At 41.8% G+C, this 25,084-nt stretch overlaps 1 protein-coding gene across 1 annotated transcript in view; it reads left to right on the top strand.

Annotated features, from left to right (window-relative positions):
• The window catches only part of LOC126484821 (uncharacterized), an 854,899-nt gene that overhangs the window by 380,564 nt on the left and 449,251 nt on the right, over positions 1 to 25,084 (top strand). The window contains exon 4 of the mRNA XM_050108417.1: positions 7,753 to 7,841. Within this exon, the coding sequence (XP_049964374.1) occupies positions 7,753 to 7,841 (89 nt within the window). The remainder of the gene's footprint in view (positions 1 to 7,752; positions 7,842 to 25,084) is intronic.

The following is a 25,084-nucleotide window of genomic DNA, read 5'->3' as shown; positions in this document are numbered from 1 at the left end:
GTCATTAGTTCATAGTGACAAACGGTAACAATCAGTTCATATATGTGTCCTATGAACTCCTCACCACATCCTTTGAGAGTAGTATACTATCAGTGTTGCTTTAGGTGACTTGACAGCGTACTTAACTTCATCTTCGCGGGGAGCCATGTTCTTCTTTGATGACTACTTGTTCCATGATGTCGTACACCAGTTAATAACTGATGCCTGATTCAGAAGGTTTTTAAAATGTTCTTGGCAGTATTATTGACCAACACCATCACAATGAGATTCTTAATCTACTCTATATGCATCACACCCATCCTCGTATCTAAGATACCTAATGCACGGCTGAGCGATGATCCTCGTCAGCTAGCCCTTTAGAATTCTTTAACTGGAAAAAGTTTTCTTCGCCATTATTTAGTCCAGTCATCAGGAGGAGGAGAGTTGGTCCCACGAAATTCTCAATCACCAGAGTTTGCGCCAATGTACAGGATTAAATTCCAAACCTTCCCGGAATGTCCCAAGGGATGAAGGGATGTGGCACTGTTTGATGGTGACCCGTCCGTCAGATGGGACGTTAACCTCGAGAGGGGTTAGGCATGAGCCGAAACTGAGTTTCACCTTTTTTCCTTATTTCATCATCATGCGAAAGAAAAATAACACACTAGAAAACAAATCCATCTCCACTCAGCTTGTGGCCTTTCTTATTTTATTCACGCAAAAATTTTTCTATCCATTGCAAATAATATTGCAGAGAAGACCATCGTACGTGTGAAATCCGTCTACCTAGAACAGAAAAAATTATCACGGAACTTTGCAAATTTAATTTTCACCTTCACCTTTCGTAATCAATGGATGAAACCGTAGAATTGCAGCGAAACACTGTTGAGGAAAGTTCACCGCGTCATTGACACTGACAAATCGTCAGATTCTCGTTAACATTGAGCGAAGCAACGTTCCAAAAAGAAAGAGAAAAATGAGAACGAAACAGTTCTCAGCAACCTGCAACGCTGATGTTTTCCACTAGTGAATTGGTGGTCGCGTGGCACCTATCTGCTGTCATAACAGCGCCACGTGTATTAATAACGGCTTTTGTACCAGGCGCCGCTTTATTAGCAGGACACGTGCCCATGTAATAGTGGTTCACGCCCACAAGGCGGACAAATTGCGATTACTCACAACCACCAACTCTTCAAATTTCAAAAGACAGTTCTTAATTAAAAAGGAAAAATGGCAAATGAACACATTTGAGGATCTTTGTTGCTGGGTAATCTAGTATTAGAAGTTATGTTTAGAGTTTTTAATATCTGCTGTACTCCACTTGTGGTAGTTTAATTTCTTCCTATCCACTTAAATTATGCTCTACCGCAGCCGGTACCACATAACTTACTCTTCAATTTTAGAGCCACTTACAAAATATTTGTAGCTGTGCAAACTACATTTTTAAATCATTTTATCTTGTTACTAAACATCTGAAAGTGACGCACGGCTCCAACCTCTGTTTCTCTTGAAATTTCTTTAGGTCTTAGCTTGTCAAAACTACACACACACACACATATATATATATATATATATATATATATATATATATATATATATATATATATATATAGAGAGAGAGAGAGAGAGAGAGAGAGAGAGAGAGAGGGAGGGAGAGCAAGTGACACGCAATCACGCTCACACACTGTTTAATGTATCCATATTCAGTTTTCTCCTAAGTGTACACTATTACGATTGAGTCAGCATAAACTACGTATGGCTTCCACACTGGAACTCAACAGTATCGATATAGAGAAACTTGTGATGCAAATGAGTATCCTTTGTGAGAACTCCACGATAACGCTGATCTTCATGTCTTTCTTTCCCTTCATGAAAAAGGAAATTTAGCCATTTGAAACCGCTTTGTAATATGTAGGGTATAGACATCCCGTTAGAAAACGAAATGTAGGTAAAACCTGACTCTATGTGACAATGGGATAAACAAATATTTTGTAGTATTTACGATGGAGGATGGTTGGATGGTTGGAGATACATAGTTAACAAATACATTCTGATAAATAGTTCAAAGTCTTACGTCAGATCCACATCGCCTGATAATTCTTCACTAATGAAGTAAATGAACCTAAACTCCAAAGCGCGTTAGGTAGTACTATAAATCATCAAGGAAACAATATACTTATTTGCAACTTGTATCACAAGACCTAGCGCCCCACTAATCATGTGTAAAAAAAAGTCTAATCTACATTCACCTTCATTACTTACTACATTCTTTGGAAGTACTCGTCACTTTTTGTTTTGTCTTTCATGGGTATCATTTTATACAGATGTTCACTATTTCATTATCACATAGCCATTATAGGATTTTAAAACAAAACAGGATTGATATTAGGCCCTTCACTCTCATGGAATTGACCTAAGACACTTCGCCTGGAACTTCCTGTAATCTTGCTTAGCAAGTATTCTGATAAGAAGATACAATTCAGTGACATGCTCTCGCTACTTGAATACAGTAAATTGATTTGTAAATGGAAAAAATTGATAACTTTTAATTCCTGGGATTATAATTTTATTATAAATTCGTCTGGGAGGATTAGTGCCACAGATCTGCGAAAACAATTAAACAAATAATTATTTGCATTGTGGATTTTGTCAGACACATATAGCGTCTAAATGGAAAAGATGACATGTTGCCTTCGCTTTCTTTTGATGCCCTATAGTATCATATTTCGGGGTAACTCCTCAAGCCGTATCCAGAAGCAGGTATTACGATGTATTTATCGTGTGAACTCAAGAACATTGTGCAGAACTTATTCAAAGCTTTGTATTGTCAATGTATTTACTGCTTAATGAAGTTTGTGGTAAATAATATATTTCTTTCTAACCTAAAATTCAGAATACAAATGTGACGTTAGAAATAAGAACAATCTGCATAAAAGATTGAAGGGGCTGACTTTAGTCCAAAAGGTGACCATTGTGTGGGAAAATACATTTCCATGAACTACCAGTAACCCTAAGAAGTTTAGCCACTAATAACGTACAGATGAAGAGGGGGATGAGGGATATAATGGTTTCAGGTACCTTCTATCGAGATTTCAGTAACAAAATCAAGTTACGGATATGTTTGTCAGAGTGCACTAATTGGAAACACTGTTTTACACTGAGGTGAGAAAAGTTACGGGATAGCGATATGCACGTACGCAGATGACGATAGTATCGAGTACACAAGGGCAGTGCATTGGTGGAGCTGTCATTTGTACTCAGGTGATTCGTGTGAAAAAGTTTCCTTCCTGACCATGGCCGCACGATGGAAATTAACAGACGCGAACGGAGAATGGTAGTTGGAGTTAGACGCTTACACTCAATTTAGAAAGTCACTTGGGAATGTAATATTTCGAGATCCAGAGTGTGAAGAATGCTCCGAGAATACCAAATTTCAGGCGTTACGCTTCACCACGGGCAGCGCAGTGGCTGACGGCCTTCACTTAACGACCGAGGGCAGCGGCGTTTTTGTAGATGTTCCAGTTCTAACAGACAGGAAACCTGCGTGAAATAACCGCAGAAATCAATGTGGGAAGTTGGTCGAACATATCCGTTAGGACAGTGCGGCGAAATTTGGGGTTAATGGGCTATGGCAGCATACGATCGGCGTTAGTGCCTTTGTTAACGGCACATCATCGCATGTAGCGTCCCTAGTGGGCTCGTGGCTATATTGGTTGGTTCCTAGACGACTGGAAAACCATTCCCTGGTCAGATGAGTGCCGATTTCAGTCGGCAGCAGCTGACAGTAAGGTTCGAATATGGCGCATGTCTCACGAAGCCCGGGATACAAGTTGTCAACAAGGCAATGTGCAAGCTGTTCGTGGCTGCATAGTGGTGTGCACTTTGTTTACATGGAGTGGACTGGGTCTTCTTGTCCAACTGAACCGATCATTGACTGGAAATGGCTGTGTTCGGCTACTTGAAGACAATTTGCAGCAATTCATGGACTTCACGTTCCCAGGCAACTGTAGAATTTTTATGGATGACAGTGCGCCATGTCACCGGGCCCCAAGTTTTCGCGATTCGTTCGGAGAACAGCCGAAATGAATTCCATGGAACATTTATGGGACATAAACGAGAGGTCATTTAGTACACAAACTGCTGCACCGGCAACGTTTTCGCAATTACGGACGGCTGTAGAGGCAGGGCTCAATATTTCTGCAGTAGACTTCCCACTACTTGTTGAGCCCATGCCGTGTCGAGTCGCTGCACTGCTCCGGACAAAAGGACGTCCGAGACGATGTTGGGAGGTATCCAATGACTTTTGCCACCCACGTGTGTATGCAGCTTCCGTATATGGTAACTGCCGAATATGCTGACTATAAGCAAACATTACATCTCTTTCACATTTGAGATTAAAAATTAAGGTACTTTTTAATTTTGTTTTACTTATTCTGCATACCTTAGGATAGCTTCACTAAAGAGCTGTGGGGCGAATGCTAAATATAACCGTATTAATTCTTGTACGAAATATGTAATCAGGGTGGCTACGCAAACTTTTAAAATAAAAAAAGAAATGTTCCCCGAGAATTCCAGATACGGGGAGCAAGGAGGCGTCATAAGAAATTCCTAATAATTAACTGATAATGAACGATGAGTAGGGGCCAGCAGCTCACAAGAACGACTTTTCTTTCCTGTCGGCTGAGATAGTTTGATAGCATTTTTCAAACACCGATAGTTTATATGGAACAATATTCATATAATTAACATACTTTGAAATATTAAGTATATTAAAGTTTGTGATATACGAAACTTAATAGAATTCAAATCCAGTGCTTGGTTATGACCACAGAATTTCCTGAGATTTTATGAAATTCCTGAAATTTCGCTGATTTTTTCCAGGTAAACTGTAATTAGTGACGATTCCAGGTTTTTCAGATGGATCGCCACGCTGGTGATTTTGTTACACTGCGCGACAAAAAAGAGGTGAAACACCCAGAAGACGTGGTCGGATGTCACTGTAACTTGGTACACGTACACACCACAGGCGCGTGCGTAAATCACTAGAGCTGCAATTCTTTGTAATAAGTAGAATGGTCACCAGAGTACGTTAATGTTATTAGTGTTTCGTATTGTTACCAGGGGTAGTGGAAGGTATATAAAGCGCGGGAAAAATGTCAGATGTTAAGTGGTCACTGTGAAAGACACAGAGGTGCCATGTGCTAAATGGTTCAAATGGCTCTGAGCACTATGAGACAGCTGCTGAGATCATCAGTGCCCTAGAACTTAGAACTACTTAAACCTAACCAACCTAAGGACATCACACACATCCATGCCCGAGGCGGGATTCGAACCTGCGACCGTAGCAGTCGCGCGGTACCAGACTGTAGCGCCTATAACCGCTCGGCCACCCCGGCCGGCTGCCATGTGTCAGAGTTATCACTACCTGCGAGAGTCTGGGAGGGGGCTTCACTGTGGGGCTCCATCGCGTCGGATGGTAGAATCGAGCAATATCCGGATTTGTGAGGCAATCGGATGTGAGAGTGAATTTGTGTTGAACTCTATGGGAACGTGAGGGCGGACATACTCGTCGTAAAGTGCCCCTTAGACCACATCTGACCACCATAAGGGAGGATCATCACACTGTCCATCAGGCACATAATAATCCCTTCAGTTCTGCCCCTGCCATCTGCGAACTCACTGCGACATCCTGCGTCATACCCAACCACTGAGCGCAGACTAGCAGCAGTTGTTCAAAATGGTTCAAATGGCTCTGAGCACTATGGGACTCAACTGCTGTGGTCATCAGTCCCCTAGAACTTAGAACTACTTAAACCTAACTAACCTAAGGACAGCACACACTTCCATGCCCGAGGCAGGACTCGAACCTGCGACCGCAGCAGTCGCACGGTTCCGGACTGCGCGCCTAGAACCGCGAGACCACCGCGGCCGGCAGCAGCAGTTGTATATTGACTTATCGTCCCATGTGCATGCTGCCGTTTGCGTCACAACACAAAGGGCTGCATTTGGAGTGGTGACCGGGTAGCATGGATTGCAGGTGAATGGCGTCGCAGTGTGTTCAGCGATGAATCGCTGCGTTCAGCGATGAATCGCGGTTCTGCACTACCCAGGATGACCATCCTGCTTCAGTACGCTTTGGAGAGCCACATTGTTGTTAGCAGAATGAGATTTTCACTCTGCAGCGGAGTATGCGCTGATATGAAACTTCCTGGCAGATTAAAACTGTGTGCCCGACCGAGACTCGAACTCGGGACCTTTGCCTTTCGCGGGCAAGTGCTCTACCAACTGAGCTACCGAAGCACGACTCACGCACGGTACTCACAGCTTTACTTCTGCCAGTACCTCGTCTCCTACCTTCCAAACTTTACAGAAGCTCTCCTGCGAACCATGCAGAACTAGCACTCCTGAAAGAAAGGATATAGCGGAGACATGGCTTAGCCACAGCCTGGGGGATGTTTCCAGAATGAGATTTTCACTCTGCAGCGGAGTGTGCGCTGATATGAAACTTCCTGGCAGATTAAAACTGTATGCCCGACCGAGACTCGAACTCGGGACCATTGCCTTTCGCGGGCAAGTGCTCTCGTTCTGGAAACATCCCCCAGGCTGTGGCTAAGCCATGTCTCCGCTATATCCCTTCTTTCAGGAGTGCTAGTTCTGCATGGTTCGCAGGAGAGCTTCTGTAGAGTTTGGAAGGTAGGAGACGAGATACTGGCAGAAGTAAAGCTGTGAGTACCGGGCGTGAGTCGTGCTTCGGTAGCTCAGTTGGTAGAGCACTTGCCCGCGAAAGGCAAAGGTCCCGAGTTCGAGTCTCGGTCGGGCACACAGTTTTAATCTGCCAGGAAGTTTCACATTGTTGTTGTTACTCCTGGCGTCAAGTTGGGGGGGGGGGGGGGGGGAAGCTAAAAAAAAAGTTCAAATGTGTGTGAAATCTTATGAGACTTAACTGCTAAGGTCATCAGTCCCTAAGCTTACGCACTACTTAACCTACATTATCCTAAGGGCAAACACACACACCCATGCCCGAGGGAGGACTCGAACCTCCGCCGGGACCAGCCGCACAGTCCATGACATCAGCGCCTCGGACTGCTCGGCTAATCCCGCGCGGCAGGGGGAGGGTAGTACGTGCTTTTGCCTTCAGGTCACAGCTGGTGGTGACTGAGGTAACTCTGACGGACATCCTGCGTTCTTATGTGTTACCTACCACACGACAGAATGTGGGGTCATTCTCCAACAGGACAATTCTCGTACACATGCGTCCTGTCTCTATGAATTATCCATGTGATATTGATGTACTCCCGTGGTAAGCAAAATTCCCAGCTCTGTACTTGATAGAACATTTGTCAAGTCATCTCGGAAGTCAACTGCGTTGCAGCACCAGTGTCCAGGATGTCAAGGACCCTTTGTAAGAGTCGTGAGCCAGCTCGCCTGAGAAGAGGCTACAAGGGCTATTATGACACCCTTTCCAACCGAATCCAGGGCAAAGGGGGTGCAGCTTCATGCTGATAAATTGGCTTATATAGCTATGTTCTTTGCTAATTTGGCCCTGTCTTGAAATGACTATAGCAACACATACCATCTCAGTCCCTCATACTTCATTTCGTTTTCTTCTCCTCTCCTGGGTCCTTCACTTTTCACTTTTGTGTGTGACGTATTCCACACCGAAGACGATCTCCTAATGATGGGTGTATGAAACGACTTTGTATCTGATCTAATGTAATCTATGGTAATCTAAACTATTCTAATATGTAACATAATTAAATTTTGGATTTGCAGCTTCCAACTCTTCCTGTCAGCCGCAGTATCCACATCAAGACAGATTTCACCAATGTTCTCCAGATCTACAACATTTCTGCTCATTCCAGGTTTGTAATTCTTACTATGTTAATACTTGATTTATATATCTAATAGGACGCGTTAGCTCTGATTAACGGAGTCCTAGGCTGCGACATTGTTCTTAATATAACTTTTTGTTATTCTGATATCACGAATTGAGACCTATGCATGTTGAACAAAGCTACTCACTAAATGGAGGGTTATCAAGTCTTATTATTCTGTGTATCGAAATAATCAGCAACCAGTTGCACTAGAGAAATTCAAGTTCTTTATTTGTTTGGGGCACTTAATACCCTTCTTCAGACGGATGTACAGGAAAATACACCACAAATAAGTAGAAGTCAGATAAAAATATTAAAATTAGGGACGAAAAGTTTAAGAAATTTAAAAAATGAAAGGTAAGAAATAGTACATACTAATACCTATGTATTATTTGCGAGTGTTAACAATAAGTGCAGACAGCAAAATGTTGTGGTCCTCAAAAGAATACGGGAGCGATAACCAATACAATACTGAATCCATTAATACAATAGGTGCTCGTAAATGCTTACATGTGGCTCATACTGCCTGAACAAAAATGGTGTAAAGATGTCGAACTAGAGCAGACGTCATGCCAGAACTGCAGTTAATCAGCTGATGAAATGCATGTCTTGTAGTTGGTCTCAGAGTGGAGGTGAAAGTACGATAAAATAATAAATCAAAATCGAATACAAACGTAGTTGTCATAAGGCATGCAAGTCGACATAAGCAGCGTAATACGTAATATAAATACCTCTTGATGAACAAAATAAGTTAATATCAACGACAATTGTCGGTACGGATGGGAAATTCGGGATATAATCTCCAAACGGCTGTAGTGAAGTCAGTAGCATGCTGGGAGGAAACCCGTCAATAAAAACAAATAGCGAAGTGCATCATGGGGCTGGAGCTTGTGACTGGAGTAAGCGGAGAGGCAACTCTCAATCATTAGCTAATATTAAGTATGGGAAAGTGGCTATAGAGCAAAAGAAGCTTGGGCACAATTACAGTACTGGAATATATGCAGGTCGCAATTAAATTTCGTGAAAGAATTGTGTTTAGCGGTTTTTATACCAGTTGTATGACACTGTAATTATTGTATCACATTTGTGGTGTATTTTCCTGCACATACTTTTGAAGAAGGGCACGAAGTGCCCGAAACCGGTAAGAAATTAAACTACTTTTATGCAACTGGCTACTGATTATTTCGATATATACAACTACTGTTGCTGAGGATGGCTGAAACACTAATCTTATTAATGTTTACCAATATTGGTTGGTTTCTATCAGAGTTCTGACATTATATCCATGGTACTTACATGTTGGTTAATTTTTCAAATATTAGTTACTTTTAAGTACCGTACATTTTGGATGCAGATTTAAAAAACAGCCAATCAATAAGGAGAACAAAGAAAGCAGCTGGTACAGCTAAGCAGCAGTCTTACCAAAATGTCGTGTACACGATGTAACTAATGTATATATTGGCCCGCCCGGTTAGCCGACGGTCTAACGCACGGCTTTCCCGAGCGGGAAGGAGCGCCTGGTCCCCGGCACGAATCCGCCCGGCGGACTGGTGTCGAGATCCGGTGAGCCAGCCAGTCTGTGGATGGTTTCTAGGCGGTTTTCAATCTGCATCGGCGAATGCGGGCTGGTTCCCCTTACTCCGCCTCAGCTACACTATGTTGGCGATTGCTGCGCAAACAAGTTCTCCACGTACGCGTACACCACCATTGCCAGCCGGAGTGGCCGAGGGGCTCTAGGCGCTACGGTCTGGAACCGCGCGACCGCTACGGTCGCAGGTTCGAATCCTGCCTCGGGCATGGATGTGTGTGATGTCCTTAGGTTAGATAGGTTTAAGTAGTTCTAAGTTCTAGGGGACTGATGACCACAGCAAAAAATGGTTCAGATGGCTCTGAGCACTATGGGACTTAACATCCTTGGTCATCAGTCCCCTAGAACTTAGAACTACTTAAACCTAACTAACCTAAGGACATCACACACATTCATGCCCGAGGTAGGATTCGAAGCTGCGACCGTAGCGGTCACGCGGTTCCAGACTGAAGCGCCTAGAACCGCACAGCCACACCGGCCGACGATGACCACAGCAGTTAAGTCCCATAGTGCTTAGAGCCATTTGGAACACCACCATTACTCTACCACGCAAACATAGGGGTTACACTAGTCTGACGTGGGACGTTCCCTGGGTTCGGTGTGGGGCGGCGGAGGGGTGAAGTGGACTGCGGTAGTCGTCGTGGGGTCGTGGAACACTGCGGCTACGGCGCGACGGATCCTCTCCATCGTTTCTAGGTCCTCGGTTAACATACAATACATACAATGTATATATCTGAGTGATATCTGTTCTGTCGCACATGTCCGGCAGAACAGATAGCACTCAAATTTGGACATTTCTGTAAGAGCGCGATGGCTACTTGACGTTTGTTTCCGTGCGGATGCAGTAATATCGTTCGAACTCCTACCGGAATCAATACTTCGCGAGTAGGGTGCTAATGGGTGAAGGACGCTTCATTGTAGCGTACTGTAAGGTGGAAATTTGAGTCAGTCCTGGACGGAGTCCGGATGGCCGAAGAGAATTGGTGGCGGTTGATGAGAAGCGGTAAATCCGGTTTCGAGTCCCAGTCTTGCACAGATTTTCAGCTTTTGCCATTGGATTACCACAATGCGCGTGAATGCACCATTTCAGATGAGAATAGCTCGAGATTGTACCGAGACCTTCTCATTTGAAATAGATAGAAAAAGGCCATTACTAACCAACATGCTACTTAGACTGTATTAGTCATCCAAATACAGCATATCACTTCCCTCTATATATTACAAATTATTCTTAACCACGCCCATTATTTTACATTTTCTTTTTTTAAATTTTTCTTTGACATTTGCATTGCATAAATTATATTCTTATGAACTAGATAGTAACAAATTATATGGAACCATTATAACAATTGTTAAGCATTTAATTCGCATTAACCTCAGAGAAATCTTTACATATTATGTTCTTTATACTATTTAAAAAAAGCGTTAACAACTTATACCAATAACACTGTAACAATGAGAAATCTTTGCTATTAGATTCAGAAGCATCCGACCCACCTTACATTTCAAGGCGTTGGGTTACTCTGTACTGTTAATGAAATAAAAAAATTAAAAAATAAATCTGCGGCTAGAAATCGCGAATTCCCGGCGATTCGTTGCCTCTCTTACCTCATTCTCTATTCAATAAAATAAGTAATGATGTACGAAACCCACTTTAATACAAGACTTCAGATGGCCTTGCTTTTACTACAGGAAAGATTACATTTCGGAGTACAATCGAAACTCCCTGGCACCATACGGTGAGCTCCTGACATGCGTCCTATATTAGGAACAGACGTTATCGAGTTGCAACATAGATGTACACTAGAGCAAAACGACCGAGCGAATTAGCGCAGCGGCTAGCACGCTGAACTTGCATTCGGGAGAACGACGATTCAAATCCCCGTTCGACTATGCAGATTCAGGTTTTCCGTGATTTCGCTAAATCACTTAATGCAAATGCCGGGATATTTCCTCTGGAAGGGTACGGCCGGTTTCCCGTCCCATCCTTCTCTGACCAGAGCTTTAGCTCCGCTTCTAATGACCTCATTGCCGACGGCATGTTTAGCTCTAATTTTCCGTCCTTCCTGTGGATAAGAACAGGAACAGAGTACAGATACAGGAGAGGCTGTTTAATCATGAAACAACTGCTGCGTCCTATCCAGGATTTCTCCATATTCGGAGTCAAAATGCTGTAGCAATTATCCATTTACGACATACTACAAGAAACATAGATACTAAATTCTAGTAAAATTTTGAAGAATCACTGAAAAGCCTTGCAGACGAAACCTTGCTTGACACGAATCGCAATGCAGTATAATGGAGAACGTTACCTAATACCAAACGCATCGATGCTGTTTGCTGTTATGCAATGAAGGCATATAACTAAACATTTCGCGTTTGGTTAGATGTGAATCATATCGTCCTTAGTACTGCAGGACGCTGCCTCCTACAAAGGTGCCCAGATATTGCAACTATTCATTTGGAGATGAAGTAAATATTTATTAGTGTATGCATTTTGCTTTGAAACTCGTGTGAAAGTGACACGTGAGGATTGGTAAGCTCACCGGTCACAATAATAGTCCCCCCACTCCTCCCCCCCCCCCCACACACACACACACATTAATAGAGGTTTGATGCGCTGTAGATCTGGTATCAGGCGATCATGTGACACTCTATTGTTGACGTAAATCATGGTGGTGACGTTGGTGTATGGAATCATGGTGGTGACGGTGGTGTATGGAATAGCGGAGCAAGATGAGTGTGAGCGCTAGAAGGAGCTATCATTACTAGATGGATCGCTGACCACACCGTGAGAGAAGGTACCCAGTTTGTTGGAGTGTCAACGCGAAAAGGAATCTACAAAATAAAGGAGTGCACCATTCGTAGCTATGTAACACAACGTTAGAAACATGACTGTAAAAATATCTTAACCAAAAGAGAACGGAGACGAGTGTCACGTTTTCTCAGTAGCAGTCGATTTCAAAAACCGATAGCCATTGATATTGTCGGTGAATACGGATGCATTTTAAACTATTCCCGAGCGATATTGCAAAGGGAACTCCCAAGAGGCCATTGCTTACAGCGAAACATAAAGCTACACGTTCTCAGTTGGGCAACCCACACAGAAACTGGAGAGTTGGTGGCATGCAGTATGATCTGACGACTCTCGATTTAGCCTTTTTTGCAATGAGGCAAGGAGTCGAGGTCAGCAACGGACCAGTGAGGCAACTGACCCGAAGTCTGTGAAGGGTGTAGTTCAGGCAGGACATGGTTCGGTGATGTTTCTAGTGTTTTTACAATCTGGTAGCTCTACAGCATCCGCTCATCTGTGAGTCTCTGTGGTTTGATGTGGCATACCTGGACTCGCTTTCTCGTCGAACTGAGGCAATTACCTAGGCTAGAAGCGGTGTTGCATGATATTAACGCCACGTCTCCTGTGGGTAACTAATTTTTATCCGGTGTGTTGACAGTCTCACGAGAAGAAAATGGAAACATTCGAGAGGTTATACTACAGAAGGAGGTGAAATATTGAGATTATAACGTAACAAAAGAACAGATACAAGAAAAAATCGTCGATGGAGAAACTGCATTGAAAATGCTTACTATATTAAGGGGAAAGCTAGCTAATTATTTGCCAAAGCGCCTATGCCTAGTTAATTTGTCAACAGAAGGACCTATAAAAAGTAGTTATTTTATTGGTTAGTCAAAAACTGGAATACGTAAAACAGGTAATGGTAAACTTGGGATGTACAGGATATATAGAGGAGAATAGCAAGACAAGGATAGTTGCAGACTTGACAGCAAATGAATCGAGAAGCAGTTCACATGCAAAATAAACGTCAACAGTTACTGAAAAGCCAATTTGCAAATATAGGCAAATTTTATAAGAAAAATACATATTCAGTCAGTGAAACACTATCGCTATCTTGGTATTGTAACCACTGAACGTACGGGTCACAAGCAACAAGTACTTATCGTGCGTGTGTCGTAAATGCGTCGTATCTTTGTGGATTCGCTCTCTTACAAAGAAAACGGGATGCCTACTCAGGATGTCCCAAGAGGAATGGTCAATATTCAGAGATATAACAAGAACAATCATTCGAAGCAAAAACGTCTAGTAAAAATGGGCTCCAAAACTAATACCTTAAGAGCTATGAGCACTTGTTCCAAAGAAGAGATGTATTTCACAGTGCTTTCAAGGTATGGATTTTAGAGCTCATGTTTACCAAACTTTCTTCCTTCGGCTGATCGTCCCTGAAATACATTTGAATAATGACCATACCTCCTGGGACACTCGGTATAAATAGATAATAATCTTAGGAACTGATAGTTACGTAACATGAATGTAAAACGTTTGCACTGGGAAACCGACAAATGTTTGCCAGACAGGCAATTTCCAGACAAATGGGCTAAATTAATTCAGTCTGTGGGGTGCGAAGAACAGTGTAACAACGATAAGTAATTGACACTGCATAGAAATGCAAAACACAGAAATCCAGCAGACTCACTGAGTGAAGAGCCAACTAGCCAAGTACAAACGAAACCCAGTGCCAGTATAACTCGTCGACGTAAATGCCATATCGGTATGTGGGTTGAAGCGCTACAGAATGACCGGTCAAAGTGAAAATTCATTTTTCATATGACATTTAGGCTCGTACAGCATATTTTTCACACCGTGATGGGTGTGTGGAGCCAGCACATGGGAACCGGAAGTGCCCAACGAAGAACAGGTGTGAAGCACGCTGTGTTAATGAAGTACATGATGTCCACCGCCTTGTTCACATGACCGTGATTGACTGTGCGGCTTTGTTGACAGGGTTGCGGCACTGTGGCCCCTTGCGCCCTTCTGCGTCGGCCACGCGACACCGTATGCTGCAAGCAGGACTTATGATAAGCGAACAGTTACTTTGGTTTCCGTAACGTGAAAACTGCGAAGGCTTCAGACTGATAGTAGCAAGCAGGCGATTCCTGGGTTGCCGACTGGACAAATTTTGTATTGCCGGACGTGTCCCCGCTTCAATCTATCCTACAGTAACGTCTGCGAAAGCAGTAGATGCTATCGTAGTAATCAAAATCACGTAGTGTTTAAGAATCGCACAGTAGACAAATCCCAAGCCTGATAGTTTCACACCAGTGAAGTTTAGAAAGTTGGAGACTGTCAATATCGGTCATGAGCCGTGCCAGGATCGATACTCTGTAGAGCATTTGCCCGCGAAAGGCAACGGTTCCGATTTTGACGCCTTGCGTAGCACGGAATTTTGATCAGCCTGGAAGTTTGAACTTAAATTTGGATGATCTGGTGGAGAAATGAACCTCCACCCGTCTCAATGCAAGTCTAGACGCCTTCCCCTGGCGTGTTTTCGCTTTATCATTTTGTAAAGCAGCTGTATAATGGCTGTCTCTCCTAAGAACCCAAACAAATACTGCGTTTCACGTCTTTTACGCAACGCAAAGTCGCTACTGAAAGCATTGGTTTGTTTCCCGTTAAAAGCAAAATGATTTTTAAAACGAGATTTTACATTTCCATTCGATAGAGGGATCCAGCATTAGCTTGGTGCGATATTCGGTTTAGAAGCGTATATGGAGAGCGAAAGCTTTGTCGCCACATCTTCGTTCCACAACTTACCCTGTCTCGTGTACCGTCCAAAAAAATGGTTCAAATGGCTCTGAGCACTATGGGACTTAACTTCTGAGGTCATCAGTCCCCTAGAACTTAGAACTACTTAAACCTAACTAACCTAAGGACATCACACACATCCATGCCCGAGGCAGGATTCGAACCTGCAACATGTACCGTCCAGTCCCCCTCTCTGTCTGCTACTGTCATGCAGCTGCGCTACTCAGTCTCTGCTGGAGTACTGATTATTCTTCGTGTTTTACCGTCCCAGTTAATACTTAGTGCTAAACCGAATGTCGAACTTGACTATTCTGGGACCGCTCTATTAAATGGACGCGGACTTTAAAAATAATTTGTTTGGAACTGGAAAATAACCGACGCTTTTTGTTGACAGTGGGCGTCCTATGAAACACGTGATGAGCAATATTTGATTGGATCGACTCCATTTACACATTGTAAAAACGAAATTCAAAACATCTGGCCGAAAAACCAAACAAATCGTTCCTGGCCACTTTTAAGAGGGACTTAATCTGGGATTTCACTCTCATTTAAGTCTCAAGTATCCTTCTCGGAGTAGAATTTCTCCCAAACGTGCTTTTTTTGTTGTTTTTTTTTTTTTTTTGCATCTTCTAGTCTCCACCGTTAGTCTAGTCCCCACTATAAAGCTTGGTATTTTCCGAGCGATAGCTGTGAATATCGCAGGAACATCATAAAATGTCCATCGCTCAGGCCAAGTTGATTACTGTTAAGCTCGTCCACTCAGATCCACTGTGTAATACGCGGATGGAAGCGACCTACTTCGGACGACTCACTTACATTTGTGAGCTGCAAAAAAAGCCCAGCCTCCGCGTTCGCACGCCGGGGTCCGCGGCAAAAACCCCGCGTTTGAATATGCAGCCCTCGGCCCCATTAGGGTCGCTTGCTGCATTTTTCAATAGCTCTGTCTATCTGGCCGTGTCAGCGCGGCCAGGCGGCGCCGATCCGACCCTTTTTACATCCTATTTATATAACGATATTGTGATTCATCAGCCGCGCCGGCGAAAGCTCGGGGCGCTTTTTAAAATAGTGCTCAATTATTTATGATTGCGACCAGAGCAGGGGCGGGCGCGCGCGCGCGCGCACACACACACACACACACATACAAAAAAAACTGGTAGCAGTGGGAAAGGATCCGAATGAAAACACAGGCGTGATTTACCGGAGCATTACCACACCAACAATTTATAAAGCTGATTTATTCCCTCTGTCAACGGACGCAGTGTTTTCATACAAACGGGGAGATTACGCCATTCACGTTGGCCGATTTAAAATTGCTCCGTCCGTGTTCAGCAGGTACTGACAACACGGGGATTGCAGGGCATGTGCTGCAGTCTGCTCTCAGCCATTTTTTTCCCGGTTGCGAACTGATGGGTGCGCAGAATTTACTGTCTAATCTCCGAAATCATGATAGAATAAAGGAACTGCCTTTGAATTTTAGTAAATAGTTTACTCCAAGATTCTGTCTCAAAACTCTTTCTGGATTATGCGAAAGCGCAGTTCTTTGCTCAAGTATGAGCCTCGTGAATTACAAGATGTTTCTTTAAATAGCGCCTCGCAGCCTGTGCTTAGACCTCAGTGTCAATAAGAAGTTAAATTAATCACTAGAAAATTGACTATCATGTATACAGTGCTTCGGTGCGATTTGTTGATGTTGCTGTCGAAAAATGTTCCTTAAAGAGAATTGGATCTACGTTACTAAGCTCCACACATTCTGCTGCTTGATCTAAGGCGACACACAAAGTACATCTGCAAAAATCACTGCGTAAAACTGGCAGCATTGCATGTGTCCTTAGACTGCGTGGTGCTTTCTGTTAATTTACTTGAAGTCCATCGTACACATCAGGATTGAGTTCTATAGTAACTGATGTACGTTCTTTGAAGAATAACTAATTTATATTTTGAAACAGTTAAGACACAAAAACTGTTACCAAGTTTCTAATGCACTGTGCTTGTAATACAATTTAATATTAAGCTTCTATTGCACCCATCAGATCATTCATACAACACTCACACGAACAGTCAGTAACTATATGGAAACCACGACCAACTGTTAAGAAATCACGAGAGAATCAGTGTATTAACTGTTTAAACTTAATACAGTTTTCAATAGTTTGTTATGTTGTGAACGAAGTCTTTCAGCGTCAACTCAGGATAAAATGTCGAGCTATCGACGATTACCTCCATCGTCTTCGTCAGAAGCAACCGACTACTGCTGTGGTGGCCTTATGTATCCCATAGATGGCTTCTGGTACGCCTGCCTATTTTGATGGATGTAGCACCGAAGAAAGGAAGGAATACAATCGGTGGCTCATCACGTGACTGTTAACATTTTCACGTTACCTTTCCTTGGAGAACACTAACTTCACATCACGTGACGCACAGACGTTCTTTCGGAACACATATTTTAGATGATTAATTTCGGAACCCAAGTGGTCCTGCGGCGCTACATCCAGAAAAACAGGCAAAGTCCTGGGAAGACGAGGTATGATCTATTTTCCGACCTTCTACATAGATAAAGGAGATACTACGCCCGGTTAAGGATAGTCCCTTCCTCAGGATCCTTGGGATTTACAACATCCCGTTGTAAGTAGGCTGTTTAGGTTTTTATATTGGTAATGCCACGTAGCGCACTGTATGAAATTCACTGGCTGTGCTGTGTGCAGTCTGTGGCTAGTTTGCATTGTTGTCTGCCATTGTAGTGTTGGGCAGCTGGATGTTAACAGCGCGTAGCGTTGCGCAGTTGGAGGTGAGCCGCCAGCAGTGGTGGATGTGGGGAGAGAGATGGCGGAGTTGTGAGAGCGGATGATCTGGATAGAGACAGTAAATTTGTAAGACTGGATGTCATGAACTGATATATATGACTTTTAAACAATATTAAGGTAAATACATTGTTTTTTCTCTATCAAAATCTTTCATTTGCTAACTATGCCTATCAGTAGTTAGTGCCTTCAGCTTCTTTTATTTATCTGGGAGTAGTGGCGCTCGCTGTATTGCAGTAGCTTGAGTAACGAAGATTTTTGTGAGGTATGTGATTTGTGAAAGGTATAGTTTAATGTTAGTCAGGGCCATTCTTTTGTAGGTATTATTGAAAGTCAGATTCCGTTGCGCTAAAAATATTGTGTGTCCGTTTAAGCACAGTCACGTACAATTTTTCTAAGGGGATGTTTCATATGTCGATCCTTAGCCGAGGATACCTCACTGGAATCTTCTGATTTTTTCTTGTAGTTTGTGTAATTAGTGTAGCTTTAGTTTATTGCTAGCGCGTAATTGTAGAGGGAATCTCCTTTGTAGTTGCAGTCTTTCATTGTTGTACAGTAAAACAGTTGTGGCATGCATGTAAATTTGCACCAAGTATTTCGTAGCTGCGCTTGCAATTAACTAGATATTTTTTTCAGTGCTATGTTAATGTGTTCTCTTATTTTTGCTCTTCAAATTGTGCTTTTCTGTGTTATCGTGTGAAATATTGTGACAATAATGGCGTGTGAAAACGTAACACTAGGCTCCAAAGTAAACTGAGAAATAATAGTGACGACGAGCGTAGCTTATCAGCACCACTGTGTAATGAATTAACAGACATTCAAAGTAGTAATTTGGTAATTGTGCATAGGGAAATGGAGCGGGCGGCAAATAATGGTGTAGACAGTGAAACAATTAGTGAACAGGGAAGCATTATCGATCGATCGGTCGGCAACAGCTCGCCTCAGGATTCCGAAATGACAGGACACAATATTGCAAATACTGTAGACTCAGGTTTTGGGTTCTCACCGTTTTCTCAAATGAGTCAAGACACATTTTCTGCTTGTCAAAATGTGGAAGTTGCCGGTGAAAGTGCACTGCCAAAAAGCATAGAGAAACAGATTCCAGACACTAATACATTATTATTGCGATTAATGCAACAAATGGAACAAAATCAGAGACAAACACAGTTAAAGCTTCAAACGTTAGACACAATGGAACAAAATCAGAAACAAACACAGCAAAAGCTTCAAAAGTTAGACACAATGGAACAAAATCAGAGACAAACACAGCAAAAGCTTCAAAAGTTAGACACTATGGAACAAAATCTTCGGAAGTTAGACACCACGCTTGAACAAACACGTGAAGATTTAACTACTGAGTTACATAACACTGAATCGAAATCTCAAAAGTCTGTAATGACGTAAAAACTCAAATTTGTGAGCATTTTCAACCTATTTTTTCGCGACATGAAAATGCATTACAGAATCACGAAGCAGCCATAAAAGAACTGCAAACTATTGTTCATGAAAATCGTGAGACCTTGCAAGCTAAAATTGACTCAGTTGCATCTACCGATTCGGTTACGCAACTTGCAGAAACTCAGGAAAACTTAAAGGACACAGTAGATACTCTGAAAATTGGTTCAGAAAGACATATGGAGGAAATTAGGTCATTATCAGAGAAAGTAGTTGAACTTTCGGATCAGCTAAATAATTTATCTACGAAGGTAAATTATAATCTGAATGACACAAAACCGGTAGTCTTTAATGACACAGAAGAGTGCGAACAAATTTGGAAATTCAAACAAAATCAGAATCAAATTAATACTCAACACCAAAGAGAAATCCGGGAAGTACAAGATCAGCTGACACAGGTAATACAAGAGTTACGTATTTTAGAGGACACTTGCGCTCCAATACGGGAAGAGGAACATAGAAATACGGAACAGCCACAAAATAATAACACGGGGTACTTCGGAAATTATGAAAGAAATTGGCAAGGTACACCGAATTTTGAGATGGAACCGCCGAAACGAAGTAACAATGACCGATATGCGACTCGCCGACATGATGATTTTGACTATAAGCTGTTTATTACTACACGTAGATTCAAAACATGTAAGAATTGCGGCAACGACATCCATCCACAAGCATGGCTTCATCAATTCTCTCATTGTTTTCCTCCCAACTGGTCATTAGAGCACAGATTAGAATTTATGTGTGGCTATTTAGAGAATGAACCAGCTGTAAGAATGCGATCGGTCATTCACGATTGCCACAGTGAAGGAGAATTTTATCATGCCTTCCTCTCAGCATATTGGTCTCAAGCTACACAAGACCGCGTAAAACATAGCATCATAATGATTAAACATTTCGAACAATCTGAATTCTCCAGTCTTGTGAAATATTTTGAAGACATGTTGCACAAGAATCAGTACCTGTCAAACCCATACAGCCCCTCAGAACTCATCCGCATTTGCTTAATCAAATTACCTGAACATTTACGACATATTATTTTGGCAGGACATTGCAAAGACGACATTGAAGATTTTCAGGTACTCTTACAAGAATTAGAAATTGACACTGACAATCGCGGAACGCGAAAACAGGAGCACAACAATTACAGGTCACATCTGTTCACAATTCCGCAATGACATAAATAATACACGACAAGGCTATTCTTACAACGTAAATCGTGACCAAAACAGACACCACCCGTATGACAACCGCCGGCAGAGTAGTAATAATTATGGGGAAAGATCACCTCTCCGCAGTAATGACTATCACAGAGACAATCAGAGAAACAGACAATATGGGAACCAAAATAATTATTATCAAGGGAGAAAGAATAACTTTAGATGTAACGGTCCAGCGCGCAGGTACGATTCAGGAAGAAATTCTCCACCACGTGACTGACAAGAAAGAAACTATGGAATCTACCGACATGACGACAGACGGTATGATCGTAACGACAGACCTGAATTGCATCAGAACTGGCGGGATTCAAACAGAGCAGGGCCCTCTCGACAAGATGAATTTGTAGAAGTTAGATCTCCAAATCCCAATAACGACGCGGGCCAACAAAGACACAATAGGCAATGACTCATACCGCTGGCAACCACATAACGTACTTATGAAACTGACGACGCAGCTGCCATAGCTAGTAATTACATAAAAATGGAAGGCATTAGGGACATCTTACTCCAGGAACACGACGTAAAACATAACATTGTATATCCTGTGATTCACATTACAGTAAATGCCTAATGAAATGATGAGAAACATTTTTACATCTATTGTCTTTCTAGTTGAGAGATTGCTCAATTTGTTTAATATCTAGTTTCTAGCTGCCCTGCAGCATTGGTTAAAATAAAATTTTATAGATGTACTAATATAGATATTTTATGCCTACAGATCCAGTAATTACTAACTTTATGATGTACTTAAAAAAAAACGAAGGAGCACAAAAAGACATTTCCCTTCACAGGAATTGCATACAGAATTTTCTTTTCAAGTACTTGATAATTTCTTTTGTAGAATAAATTGTGATGCATCACTCTAGTATTAAGATGTGACATAGGTATTAAACATGGCCATTTTTACTGTAATATTTTTTCTGCTTGAGCTTTGTCATGTTTAGATATAAGTTATTGCATTTGCTGCTGCTGTTTTCCAGGCATAGTGCTACTAAATTTCACATTACATTACTCTGTTAAGCCAGTTTTACTAACGATTTATTTTCTTGTTTGCTGCGCATTGCCTTATATTAGTTGTAATATTGCATTTGCTTTGCTAATTTATGCTGCTTGCTTTGCCATTTGTATTTTTTATCATTGCTGTTTGTGTTAATTGTTTTGTGCTGCTGCATTGCCTCGTTCCTTAGTTTAGCATCTGAGCTCAGTAGATTTAAGTTAGCTTAAGATGGGGTAGGCTATATGAGAGAACGAGTTGTGATGAATTGGAAGAAATGCATTGAGAAGCTATAAGAAAATGGTTTGGCCAAAAAACTATTTTGAAAGAGGATATGAGCAAAAAAGTAGGGTTTAGGGACAACAGGTTTACATAGGATTTTCTTGGAAATAAATGATGAGGTAAGATAATGGAAAATAAATAATGAGGTAAGACATATGTGAACATATAAATACAGAAAGCATTCTTGGATAGGATTTTTTGGTGGAAACAAATGTTGAAATAAGACGAAAGATCTATGGAATGAAGTTTTAGGTTGGACTGCAGTACCAAATGTTACACTGAAAACAAACCCTGCCCTTTCCTCTTGTGTTATTCTGCTATGTGTTTGTGTACTCTTGTATATTTGTTTTTCCTATCTTTATGTGTTTAGCTGATGTGAGTTACGTTGTAGAATTTTTCTAATACTATGTTATTTATTTTGTAAAGATGTTTAGACATTATTTATCTGTTCTGTTTTGTTGCTCATATGTGAAGTTGATGTTTCAAAAGTTATTCTGATCTTTATGTATGTACTTATGTCATAATTCTTGTAACACTGATGTGCATGTTTATTTCTATTCTTTTGTAAAGCCTGTTTTACTACAAACGTTATCTGTATTGTTATGTTCTTGAATGGTGTATTTTGTAGATTGTAATGTAAATTTATAATTGCAATTGACACCAGTTCATCAAATTAAGTAACTTGTAAGTTACATTGCACTGCACACGTTTTTTTGGTCATAGTATATGCACAATATGTGAGAAAAAAGAGGACTGTTAGTGTTTGGATGCGTGTTAGTAATTCAGCAAGGGACTGTTTAACAGCATTGCTGATTCTAAGGACAATTCCAAAGACTTTGTGAGTGCACAAGTGGTGGTTTATGGACTTGCTATATTGTCCGCAAGACTCTTCGATGGTGATTGTGCACCTGCACAGTCGCAACAGATGGTTGCTGGCCGTCTCTACAAGGACTACAGTGGGTCTGCATCTCTGATGGCCCACCAATACCGTAATCTCTACCAGGACTACAGTTGGTCTGCTCTGTGATGACCTACCTACCAATATCCTTCAAAACTTCGACTGACTCTGCTGTGGGTTCGCTCTGTTGTGGCCCATTACCTGCCTGCATGTCAAGAGTCAGCACTGTCTTTCCGTGAGAAGGACAGCACTACTTCTTCAAGACTGCATGGAAATCCACCACTCCCGTGTGCATTTTCTTTTACTGCTCAGACTTTGAGAAAGACACTGCTATATTACTGTGATGAACGATCAGGACTGTCTTTATGGACTGTGAGAAAATTTTAGCTTTTGACCAACACTGTATCAATAAGTGTGTGCATTTGATTTTTTGTTATTGTAATTATGAAAAATTTTTTTCAAATCTGCATTGGCCACTGCCCAAAACAATTTGTAAAATTTTTTGTGGGGAGCATGGGGGCTATGTAAGTAGGCTGTTTAGGTTTTTATATTGGTAACGCCACGTAGCGCTCTGTATGAAAATCACTGGCTGTGCTGCGTGCAGTCTGTGGCTGGTTTGCATTGTTGTTGGCCATTGTAGTGTTGGGCAGCTGGATGTGAACAGTGCATAGCGTTGCGCAGTTGGAGGTGAGCCGCCAGCAGTGGTGGATGTGGGGAGAGAGATGGCGGAGTTTTGAAATTTGTAAGACTGGATGTCATGAACTGCTATATATATTATGACTATTAAGGTAAATACATTGTTTGTTCTCTATCAAAATCTTTCATTTGCTAACTATGCCCATCAGTAGTTAGTGACTTCCGTAGTTTGAATCTTTTATTTAGCTGGCAGAAGTAGCGCTCGATGTATTGCAGTAGTTCGAGTAACGAAGATTTTTGTGAGGTAAGTGATTTGTGAAACGTATAGGTAAATTTAGGCAGGGCCATTCTGTTGTAGGGATTACTGAAAGTCAGATTGCGTTGCGCTAAAAAAAATATTGTGTGTCAGTTTAAGCACAGTCATGTATAATTGTTCTAAGGGGACGTTTCACGCTTAGGATGGAGAAATTGCCGGCCGGGTGGCCGAGCGGTTCTAGGCGCTACAGTCTGGAACCACGAGACCGCTGAGGGTCGCAGGTTCGAATCCTGCGTCGGGCATGGGTGTGTGTGATGTCCTTAGGTTAGTTAGGTTTAAGTAGTTCTAAGTTCTAGGGGACTGATGACCTCAGATGTTAAGTCCCATAGTGCTCAGAGCCATTTGAACCATTTGAGCCATGGAGAGATTGCTCTCCCTTAAAACACTAGCTTATATATATATATATATATATATATATAATAAAAAGGCTAACTGATTGGCAGAAGTGATGCCAGCTGCTAGATAAAGGATATAGACACAAGGAAGTAGAAATCTGTGATAGTCGCAGCCACGACAGAGGCAATGTCTTTATTTTTTCTTTCTGATCGTTTCAAATAAACTCCAGAATTCGAAATAGGCACAGAGCAAGAAAAGGACAAAGGTAGGTAGCGGGCTGAAATGGCTAGGGTGGAAGGGCAAAACGTAGCATGAGAGATGCTCTTGGAGTAACGATTGTTAAGTCAACAGTTCAGGCAACAAGAATAAACGGAAGACGAAATTAAAAACTGAATTACAAAATACTGGTGCTCCATGTAATATCTATTTTATAATGCGTTGTGGACTGGTTTTCGGCGCACTACGCCATCCCTAAATAAGTTAGGACTAAGTTGTCTAATGATAGTCTGGAATGTGAAAGCCGGCTTACAACGAAATATCAAATAAATATTATTATGGAACATCAATACTATGTCTTTCAGTTTTCAATATGTCTATTTGCCTTCAAGTACTGACGGAATATTCCATAAATGGAACACGGTATGTTCGTGACCTCTCACATTGATGCAAAGATACAACTAGAGAAATGAATCGCCTTCACACAGGTGTAAAGAGGTCCGTAGGATTCACTGAAAGAGACGTACATACTTAATAATTGAAGAAAAGCTTAAAGGAAAGAGTGTTAAAGTCTGAACGGCGTGCCTCTGGGATTTTCTACGACGGTGTGCTGAAAACTTATGACTCCGAGATTTTAGGCGAAAACTCTTAAAGCTTTTTAAACAAAAAATATTATTAACATACTACATCTTTATTCTTCATGACTAAATATCTATTTCTCAAAATAGTCACCCTGGCGACGAACATATTTCTCCTAACGAGAGACAAATATGTTGACACCGTCACTATAGAATTTGTTGACTGCAGACCCACCTCTATCTGTACCGCTCCATCACTGTCAGAGTGAAGCTCTTGGAGATGTTCTTTAAGTTTTAGAAACGGATGGAAATCGA

Source organism: Schistocerca serialis, chromosome 6, assembly GCF_023864345.2.
Source record: "Schistocerca serialis cubense isolate TAMUIC-IGC-003099 chromosome 6, iqSchSeri2.2, whole genome shotgun sequence".
NCBI classification, from domain to species: Eukaryota; Metazoa; Arthropoda; class Insecta; order Orthoptera; family Acrididae; genus Schistocerca; species Schistocerca serialis.
The sequence above is the reverse complement of the archived record's forward strand: the minus strand, read 5'-3'. Positions and strand labels throughout refer to the sequence as shown.